Source organism: Centroberyx affinis, unplaced genomic scaffold (genome assembly GCF_046629955.1).
Source record: "Centroberyx affinis isolate AG114_WGS23_722 - 3 ecotype Tasmania unplaced genomic scaffold, CSIRO-AGI_Caff_v1 ptg001111l_1, whole genome shotgun sequence".
In the NCBI taxonomy this organism is placed as follows: Eukaryota; Metazoa; Chordata; class Actinopteri; order Beryciformes; family Berycidae; genus Centroberyx; species Centroberyx affinis.
In genome coordinates, this window is record NW_027279653.1 from 572,540 (window position 1) to 583,479 (window position 10,940).

The window sequence follows — 10,940 nt, forward strand, 5'->3', positions numbered from 1 at the left end:
GCTTTCAGGATAAGCTATTAGTCACTGTGTTAAACTTGAAAGTAAGTCAAAAAGCCATTCCCTTCCTTTTCCCAAAGGTAGAGGGAAGTTAGTGAATGACTACTCAAAATGACAAGACCTGACTTTGCAACTGCGACTAAAGATGCGTCTACGTCTGAAATCTTTATTCCTGATTTTTCATGGAAGGAGAGACCAATATAATTATTTCTGGTTATATTGGTTTGATCATGTCTTTCGATTACATGTGTATGCCATGCATGTTCCTTCTAGCCATGCCTGCAGTATAGCACCGTAGTGGTTGAGCCATAGAAAATTACGAGTTGAAATTAGTTTTTCCATATCACTGCAGCTAGAACTGTACATCAGTTTCTAGCACTTGACATGATTGTACTCTCTTATGTTTGAAGTACAATATGTGCGTGTCATTCGGCCTAATGCACACTGAAGAATAAAAAAAAATAAAATAGAGTACAATGATTTGATCAGACGCTAACCAGATATATTTTATTAGAAAAACGAAACATTTATACAGTACAAAATGTAAATCTCCAAGTACAACTCTGCTCAATGTACTTGGGTGAATAATATGCTTTAGCTTTCCCCTCACAGTTGTAGCTGATGAAAAGACAAAGGGCCGAGACAAAGTCGATTTTTGAGATTCAAGCAGACGATTGGATCAGCAGCCTCCCCAGGTGAGTCGAGCCACATGGTCGGTCTTCTGCTTGGTGGACTTGATGAAACCCAGAAACTCGAGCTCTGACACAGCCTGGATGAAACGAGCACTACAGAACGGTTAAGGAATAAGATGTCTAAATTAAAGCAGAACCCCTGACCAAAACAATTAAAAACACTTTGTGCTTTATAGGAAATCAATACCCCTGACTATTACATGTATTTTGAAACCTTATTCAACACTTGCAGCAACCAATTTGCCTGTCACATCCTGTTACATGTTTCCCCGGAGCTAACACCTTGATAATTATCTCAATATCTGCTCTTAAAAACTCTTCACCAGAATCACTGTCAAAAAATTGTAGTTGCTTCCAAACCCAGCAGTAGCTTGTACCTTGTTCATTTTATCACATCTCATGACCTGTCATTCACCGTTAGGTTATTTATTTACCTGCATAGGTAAGCTATATGCGTGTATAAAAATGAGGGGAAAACATGTTTGTATATCAAGTCATGGAAGGATACTGTTTGACTTCGTCCACTTTCCCGAAATCATCAGAATCAGGATCTTTACCCTCAGCAGCGGAAACCACAGTGGCGTAAGCCTGGAAATTAACACAAATACACTCAGGTTTTGTTCAAGACAGCACCCAGTCCATCCTGGGAAATGTTTGATCTTTAGAAATGTAACCTTTCACACTTTATCACTTCAGTCTGCACTGTTATCTGTTGCTGCTACGAGTTGAGTCAGTACTGTATGCAACTTTAACAAATAAATCTATAAATATCTGGAAAAAAAAGAAACTTTTGTCCTCTTCTTTCTGAATATCATGTTAGGTTCCAGTCTCCACAGTGTATGTCTTGGTGCACATTCTATTATATCTAATAATATGAATAATAATGCTAATAATAATAATAATGTGAGCCTTTATGGATCCTTGTAGGAAAATCAGCCCTTGATCGGCTTGAACTGAGGTCCTCTGGTTGAAGGACAGTGTCTTTCCTCACTCTGCCATCCTGCTGCCCTAAATGCTATTCTAAAGAATTTGAAATACAAAATGTGGCCAAGGAACCTTTTAAGATTGCCTGATATTCAAACTGAATGGCTATTTCTGCCTAGTAACGGATGCTGATTGGCCTGAACAGATTCTTATTCAGTAAAACCACTGTTAATGGAAGCATTTCGACCTGAATGTAGCGAGAGTGATTCAGGTGCTGGTGCCAGGCAAATTTTAAGGTAAAGTTGAAAAGTGGTGTTATTAGTGCGAGTAAAAGGCAGTTAAACAGCAGAGGATATAAACTTACAGAGGTTGCTTACACTCATTAAAATAGGGTAATTAGGTAATTACCCTAACATCAAATGTTTTGGTTTAAACTCACTTCTAGCCAGTCATAGAGGTTGATCAGCCTGCCGCACTCCAGATGCAGCTTGTACACGATGCAGATATCAGGAGCGCAATTAGAGACAGTCCCATCTTCAGTCCTTAGGCTGTCATTCTAAAAAAACAAAAAAAACAAACCATAAAACAAAATAAAAAAGTGAAAGTGGTTGATAAGAGGGATAAGGTCTTAGTTTTCAAACTTCTCAAAGTATGTGTCTTACACACTTTGACACTCATAGCTACATTTTTTCAAAGTGATAACACTAAAAACGTCCTGGAGACATTATCAGAATTGCCAGTTGTATTATTGCCAGCGAGCACATTTTCATTATTTTCAGTCCCTCCTCGTGCTAAGTGGGTTACCCATTTGATAGGACAAAGTAGTGACTAAGAGGCACCTGCAGGTAGTGGTAGGGATTGCTGAGTGCAGTCTGAATGGTGGTGCGAGGCGTAGCATTGAGGTGGCGTCTCAGAACAGCAGAGGAACTGTAGTAGCACACCTCACTCAGTGTCTGAGACTCTGGGGGAGACAGATGACACCTGGTAGGATGGACACATGTAGGCTGAATAAGTATTTCTACAAGATTTATGTTATGCGATTTGATTAAATTGGTTGTTGCATCACATTGTCAGTTGTGTTATAAACTCCAGAGCCAGAAAATAATCCGTCTCACCTTACTAAGCCATCGATAAACTCTAGGGCTTCATTTCGTAGAATCTCAAACTGACTCATTTTCTTTGATCTCCGAGACTCCTTCATCTCCAGCAGTGTCTAGAGTACATGGGGATATTCCGTCAATTTATATATCAAAGTAGTAACACATCAGAGGGGTGGAAAACCTCTTCACAGAAACACAGTGAAGATAACTTCTTTCGCATATTGGTGAGCTACCTTCTGCAGCTGGAACAGATCAGTTTTCTTCTGGAGACTTTTCCCAGGAGAGGAGATGTCTTCCCCATTGGCAGTAGTTTCACCAGAGGCTTCTGTTAGGAATGGAGACAAGAGACAAAAACATGCATGGAGTGAAGGATATGTATAACACTTCCATTGCTTATACCACTGGAAATGGATGCATCATCTGAGGAAAGGGAATATGTGAGTAAAGTAGTAGAGGACACGATTCCTTGGGTCAACATAGGAGGAGGAACATGGAGAAATCCACATATGAACTGGAAACAGTAATGTCATATCCATGCTCCTCATCTTAAATCGTCACTACTTACTGTCCAACTGATTAAATTTGGCAAGCAGGTCTTCCAGTTGGACAAGAACATTCCTCATCTTCTTTGACTTGACAGGCTTCAGGATCTCAGCACACCTCTGCAGCGATGCGACCAGCTCATCTTTAGCCAGCATCCTGGTGGGAAACCGCAGAAGGTTTACAGTTGAGAGGTAGCACATACAAATCGGCGGGTTAAAAGTGGCTGACTTTTCACTGGGTTGTTGCTGGAGAAGTGGCTGGTTTGTCCTGAGGTGTGGGACAAGTGTAGGTCAAATAGCCAAGATGGAATTCAACTGTTATAATCTGTTTGGCCACCAGGAGGCGCAGTGATGCTTCTCGCCCCTCATTATGCTGCCCTCTCGTGGTAAAATGTGTAAAATGTTGGCTGCAGTACTGATGGGCAATGCTTGAAACTACAGCAGTATAAAACAGATTCTGTAATTCTCCATGCAAATAATAAAACAGGACAATAGGTCAAATAGGTCAATTTTCATTTTAATACATTAAAACTAGTGCACTTTTAAGAGTACCTCAACAGACAGCTAGTATAAAGTATCAGTACAGTTGAACTGATCCAATTCACAGCTCAGAATTGGCAACAGACACTTGCACATAAAACATATGTCTGGACTTAGCGTCTGGCAATTGTGTTACCATCTAGATGGGCCAACTCATTTTGGGTCTGCAGGACTAAGTGTGTATAAAACATTAAACAGCTAACCTGTATGTGTGCCCATTGCTATTTAGTTAAAGCTCCTATCCCTGATCCTACGCAATACATTCAGTTCATATTGTGGAGTCAATCAGACAGTGTGTAGGCTGTCAAAGTACACAAGCTTGTAAAATTATCTATTGACTAATTTTGGTGTGCACAAGCACATGAAAGATAAACCTGGTCCTGTGGCCGAAAAATGAGGCCATTCCAAATTTTGCCAGAATGGCTGGTCGGCTGTGTGTGTGTGAGTGTGTGTGCATGTGTTAGTATGTGTGTGCAAGTATGCTCGCACGCAGAGGAGATGTTGGGAGGCAGGAATGTGAATCTCAATGACAAGCATTCAAGTGGATTTTTTATTGCTTTCTTATGTGAGCAGAGTGCCATCGCTTGGTGAGTGACTGAAATTGCAGAAATGTTTCTTTTAGTGGGCTTGGCTTCTGAAGGCGCCGGCTGAAGAGAAGATAAAGTGGCTACTTTGACACAGCAGATCTGCAAATCATCTTAGCATTTTTGTGAGGTGAATTTACATACTTATGGTTAAACACATACCAAATAACATGCACGTAGGTTCTGTGTATATTCTTACTTCAATGAGTGACTGCTCAAACCTGCCCACATTTTCAGTCATTTAGATTTATTTATGACTATCTACTAATATATCAACTACTACTAATATATTGTTTGTCGGTCCCAGATATAAGTTACTTATCCAGTCTTACTTGAGAAGCTGCATGGCTGATTGGTACTCGTCATTCTCCCATACATTCTTCTCCAGACATAATATATGGAGCTCCCGGATCTGTAAACAAAGAGACAGACAGATAACTTCACCACTGTCCCAACACAGCATATGGTAAGGTGAAGAGGTAATAAGTCAGTAAGTTTGAAAAAAAACATGACACCAGTAATTCAATGACAAATTATGGTTTTTTTTTTTATTATTTTAACATTGAGAAAAAGGTCCTTGCCTGTTTTCCGAGGGGGTACTTGGGTAATGATGAGGTCAGAGTGTGGAGACACCTGAGGATGGGGTAATAGTTCTTGTGATATTTGCGAAGGCTCTTGATCAGCTTCTGGCACACCTCCTAAAAAATAGATGAAAACAAAGAAAGAAGCCTTGTCAATAAACTTGAAGTCTAGACTCTGTCCAGAAATCGCTCATTAATGGCTGGTACCTCTTGGGTATGGGGATAAATGGTTGTGTTAAGATAAAGACTGTACCTTTATGCGAGTGTCATCAGTCAACAGATTCACTTGTTCCTGAGGTTCCTGCTTCTCTACATACCTGGGAAAAATTCACATAGGTTACATTACATTTAAAGACTTGGTCTTTCAAATTTGAAAGGGTGTAAAACACAAACACTACGAAACCACAAACCATACAATGAGCTGCTAAAATCATACCACAGCATGGCAAAATTAAGGTAACCTGCGTGTTTGCATGCAGTCATGTCAAAGGTGCATTTAAATGTATGAATGTTTTTGCCTGCCAAGTGACTAACTCTCCTTAAACCATGTGAGGTCAACCAGAGAGTTTAACAAACAGAACACCGGCACTCACAGAACAATAATCTTCTAATTTATTATGGGCAAAATGATGCCCATATGAATGAATGCCCATAATAAATTAGAAGATTATTGTTCTGCGAGTGCCGGTGTTCTGTTTGTTTTGATCCTCGCCACAACCGTGCACCCGGTACATTGTTTAAGATTTGGAGCTGTGTGCGCTGCTACTTTTTACTATATCATCAACCAGAGAGTAAGCAATGGCACACTGGTGTAAAACTAATTGTGTGTGTACCTCCTGAACGACGGCAGCTGCCTGACCCTCTCCAGGTCCTGGTGACTGAGCTGCATGACATTAACCAGGGCCTCCTTCTTCTTACAGCACAGCACACTAAGAGGCTGAGAGTGGAAGTGCTCCAGCAGGGCCAGCTGTAGACCGACAGAGCGCAAATTTATCTCACACACACATTTAAATCAATGGACTGCATCTACAGACAGGGAGAGAGTACAAAGAGATGACACACTGATAAGGAGAACAGACATTTGGAAGCTACTCCCTACCTGCAGGCCCTTGATGAAGTTTCTCACTGAGAAGTCGTGGTAGAGGAAGATGCTGATCAGCACCTGCAGCACCTTACCACTGAGCTTGAAAGGGAACTGAGGCGTCAGGACCAGCTGGAGACACAGGCAACACAGAAAATACAATTTACTTCCTGGGATTTCATTAGCGTAATCCCATATGAGGCAAGTACATTCATTTAGTGTAGAGCAATGGATCCCTAGCTTTGTTGTACTCATATGACATTTTAATCGGGCTATTCTGCAGTTTGCAGACAGTTTTAATCAGAATATTTAATATTTATGTGAAGTTCTATGTAATTTCATGATGATATGTACCATTTCATTATTGCTTCTAAAAGAAAGGTTGATGATCAATGACAAAGTAATATAATAAACATCCTCCCAACACCAATTATTCTTACAATTAGCACAGTACATTATGACAGCAAACAACTTTAAGTACAGTTGTCTTATTTGCAAAGTGCATAAAACACATGGAAACAAGAGAACATAATTTATTTGTCTGACTATGCTGCTGTTTTACCCTCGGTTGCCCAATCACTCACAGGTTTACAGATGAAGTATTGTGAAACACAAGCTTAACTTATCAATGACATCAACCAGAATACAGTTGAACAGATTCAGGAAATGCTGCATAGTTTTGAACTTGGTTGCTTGACATTGTTCATTTTAATTCTTTAATAATCATCCAAGCAAGTACATTCTGTGCCCCATAAAAGGTAAAAAATAAAACACCTGCATACCTATGGGGTCTTTGTTTCTTGTGCAAAAGGTGAAAATAATTTAAAAAAAAGAGAAAATCCATGAAATAACTGTACTGTAATACACTGCATATTTACTGCCGAGTTGTTAGACCATCATCATGATTAAAAGCTCGGCAATACATACTCAGTGTATTTCAATGCAGCAGTTGCATGAGAGTTCCTCAACCATGACAAATTCTTTCATACTGATTCTCAACACAAATTATAGGATTTTCAGTATAAGAGGAGCAGCCATTCAATTAAAATTGTACAGAGCATGGGCAATGAGGTATGCGAGAAGAAAATGTCATGTCTGTTAAATTAAGCATAATTTCAATAAAAAGTGTGATCTTGTGCTCAGAGATAGTGTTTAAGTCCCCCACTTCTGGAACCACGTTGTCTCTTTGTGTTTGAAGAAAAATACTAAAAAGGTGAGAGGACTGCCCACTGGGTTTTACACCAAAAACATGTGATCTTCAAACACATTTCCTCTGTGAACCTCAGATGCGTTTCCTCTTTGCTGCATGTGTGGGTGAAATGTACCTTGTCTATGACTGTGGCCAGGTGCTGGGTGCAGGACAGAGACTGGAAGAGCTCAATACAAAGCAGGGAAGACACAGAGTGGGGCAGCATGTGCTGGATGGTGCTGGGTGATGTGGCAATGCCAAAGATGAACATCAGGGGAAGATGTTCAACGTACCGACTGTGAAAAGAGAACGAGTTCATACACATCAGTGATCACAATCTATCACATGAACAAACAAAGGGGATACAAACAAGCTTCCTATCTTGTTATGCCTCATTAATAGTCTGAAAAACAACATATAAAATCAAAATATCATAACACACTGGCCTTGTACTATTGCCTCGACAATTGTTGTTATATTTTAATGATGCAACGTTTTTTTCTGAGAGTATGTCGATTTGGTTGTGTTGCTTTCAACAATTCTGCAAGCTACCGTCTTCTAATCTTCTAATCATCTTCTGACTAAACAAACAACACAGCTAAATATAAACTGTGTTAAAACCACATCTTACAAAACCACATCATCAGTGTTAGCTTTATCAGCAAGATAGCCATATTAAGCAGAGGCTTTTTACATGGCAATAAAATGGATTAAGATTTCCTTAGTGGGTCAATTTGTATAATGCTGTTTTAAATTTCTAAGAGGGTGTCTACTAAAGCAGACTTGTTTCAGAGCTGTAGAACTCCATGACCATTTCACTGAAACCAAAAATCTGGAAACAGTTGATAAACTGTTTAACCCAGAGTTCCTAGTTACCTGCAGATGAGGACGAAGTCCTGGAGAACTCTTGGGTTGAAGGCCTCCAAGTCTTTAAAGATAACGACAACGGGGGGCTGTTGGTGTTCGTCTTTGACAGGAGAACTACGCTTTTTTCCTGGAGTATCAGTGTTGGATTTCTGAAATAAAAACCCCAACAAAATATATTATCCACATGATACACCAGGATTGAAGAAGTGCTTTCAATTGATCATAACAACATGTATTTGCTCTTTATGCTACATTTGTCAGATATCACCTCATATCAAACATGAAAGCATGCGCACTAGCTCCATCCTGTCCTCCTACCATTGTCTTGGTCTTGTACCAGTCACAGAGTGTACTGAGGGAGCAGTGCACTCCCTTCTTGTGCAGCTGGGTGCTGGTCTGCTCAGCCTCTTCATCATCCTCATCCACAGACACAACAGTGTTCATCAGCCTCTCCAGAACCCTCTGCATCAGATGCTTCAAAGCTGAGATGATAAAGCAGAGATATACAGTTGAAAGCACAAAATGTAATGTAGGTACATAGAGAAATGATTACTGAGCCAATGTAGTTACTCTTCTAGGGCGCAAATATCTTCCATTTCTTAAAGTCTTCAAAAACAAAGGGCATGCAAGTAACTTTTCCAAACCCTTACCTCCGCACTCTTTGGCCTGTACAGAGGCCACATGAGGAGTCACAGACTGTTGGAGTAAGTCAGACAGGCTCTGGAAGGTCATGTCATGGTCCGGCACATTCACCCCTATGGAGGATAACAAAGGAAAAGACGAGCAGACAAAATGTATGCTACTATATATTAGGGTTAAAATAAGCGCTCAAAGGTATAGCACACCACAGATGCAGATGGGGAGAGTGACATTCTTTGTTTTAATAATTCCAAATCGCACTGGGGAAAAACAGCCCTCAACAGTTATGATGAATGCAAATGTCAAATACTGTTGTCTCATCACCGGCATACCAAGCACAAGGGCCGCTGTGGGAATCTCACTGGCCCTCATCCGCGCTGCCCAGTCATCTGCACCGCGCTGGAAAGTGGAAGAGCACTTCCTGGTGAACTCAAGCAAGCTGTCTAGGATTTTCCTGTTGAGTTCATCCTGTAAAACCTTAGAGACGACAAAGAAAATGTGTTTAACATATTTTCATCCTGTAAAAACTTAGAGGCAACAAAGGAAATGTGTTTTCATATTTTCCATCAAATTCCATTCAATCTATACCTGTCTGAAACACAAACTGCATTTAAGAATGGCAGATTTAAGCAGATGTATATATAATGACATTTTGAAGCTATCCTTCACACTCAGTCTCCTTAAGAGATAGCACTGTACCAACGTTGTTTTACTCTGTACAATCTCTTGGGATGGACAGTAACTATGGGAAGGAAGAGCTTACTGGTGTCCTACGTGTAGGTTATTTGTTCTCACCTCTGTGTCAGTTTTCATTTTGTCCCATAGGTCCTGACAGAGTTTGAACCGCTGTTCACTGTTCTCAGTACCTTCACAGCCATGAATGAAATAATCCTCTGTCGAGAAAAGGTAAACAAAACGACTATAAGTTAGCCAACATATCTCACGTCTGAAAACTAAACTAAGGTATTTTTCGTATCATGAACATAACTAAACTGGACTCACCCACGCCGAGTGTCTTCTGTTTCTTTTTAGCACTAGGCTTGAAAACAAAGCAGCCCTGAAATAACAATAGCCAAACAGTTGTCAGTAAGTAAAAACCTAAGCAAAGAAACAAAACTTGAAGAACAAGTAAGATTTCATGATATATCACGGTTGACAAAGTCGATACATGTTGATTAGAAGATATACCACAAAACGTAAACATTACCTTTGACACAGATGAAGTAGACATTCCAGCGTTAAATGTAACTGACGTTTAATTTTACTTAGGATAAGTCAATGCGTTACGCTGTCGCTGGATAACATCAAAATATTACTTTAAAATGTTACTAGCGTTAACAGTTACGATAACAGATAACATTAGCTGTCCGAGGCCACTTCCTGTACCATACTTCCCGCCAGTATGACGTTAACGGAAAAGGTTGTGTTCATTGACGTCCTTACGTCGCGATCATATCCCAAAACTTTTGTAGGGATCATGACAAAATCAAAGTTTTGATTGTTGTTATCACATTCAAAGTGAAGCCATCTACCAAAAACCCAGATATGACCCAAAAGCTGTGTTTTACTTTCACTCTATTCTTTTCTGCAGCATGACGTTGATTTATTAACATTGTTGATCTTGAACATCCCGAGTCTGGGTTTCCTCTCTCTGTCTTTGCTTTACACGTAGAATCCCATTAAAAGTCTATGTGAAAAAACATATTGTAGAACCTGATTGTATCAAATAGATTCTAATTTCAGAGTGGGCTAATCAGCATGCAGGTATATGATAAAGATATGATGGATGATAATGACTGGTAGAACTCTGTCTTTGAGTCAGTGCTGAAATATTTAGGTCTGTCAAAATGATTAGGAGCATTACCAGCGAGGCCTACATATTTCTTTATGAAAACAGGGCCCTTGAACTGGACTGCAATGAGAAGTTATACTATCCATAATCATCTTTACATGCACATTCTGATTAACTCCTAGTTCTGCCTATGGGACACAGCCTAGTCTGTGTGTAGAGCAGAGCAGCAAGATTGTGATTGAGCTTGTTCTCCATTCATTTTTTCCTTCATATCTGAAATTCAACCATGGCGACCTAGAGGTATGACTGTCTGGAAACATTCTATTCCTCATTTCAAGTAATTATTACTAATAATTAGTAATAATTTAACACTACCTGTCACTATTACATCAACTAATATTGGAATGTATCC

At 39.8% G+C, this 10,940-nt stretch overlaps 1 protein-coding gene across 3 annotated transcripts; it reads right to left on the reverse strand.

The window, feature by feature from the left end:
* Positions 1–489: 489 nt before the first annotated feature.
* orc3 (origin recognition complex, subunit 3) lies at positions 490–10,109 on the reverse strand. 3 transcript variants are annotated; one of them, XM_071523743.1, is made up of 20 exons: positions 9,944–10,109; positions 9,739–9,793; positions 9,532–9,629; positions 9,069–9,213; positions 8,748–8,852; positions 8,416–8,579; positions 8,107–8,216; positions 7,367–7,526; positions 6,060–6,173; positions 5,794–5,927; positions 5,214–5,277; positions 4,961–5,077; positions 4,712–4,791; positions 3,279–3,412; positions 2,947–3,038; positions 2,729–2,826; positions 2,453–2,594; positions 2,053–2,169; positions 1,198–1,277; positions 490–782 (listed from the first exon to the last, which is right to left on the reverse strand). In XM_071523743.1, the coding sequence occupies exons 1-20, from the start codon at positions 9,965–9,967 to the stop codon at positions 677–679; spliced, it is 2,139 nt and encodes a 712-aa protein (XP_071379844.1). In that variant the 5' UTR covers positions 9,968–10,109; the 3' UTR covers positions 490–676. The 3 variants fall into 3 exon arrangements, with proteins under 3 accessions (XP_071379844.1, XP_071379843.1, XP_071379842.1); XM_071523742.1 differs by having other exon boundaries at positions 2,947–3,035; positions 8,107–8,246; XM_071523741.1 differs by having other exon boundaries at positions 8,107–8,246.
* Between the last annotated feature and the right edge of the window lie 831 nt (positions 10,110–10,940).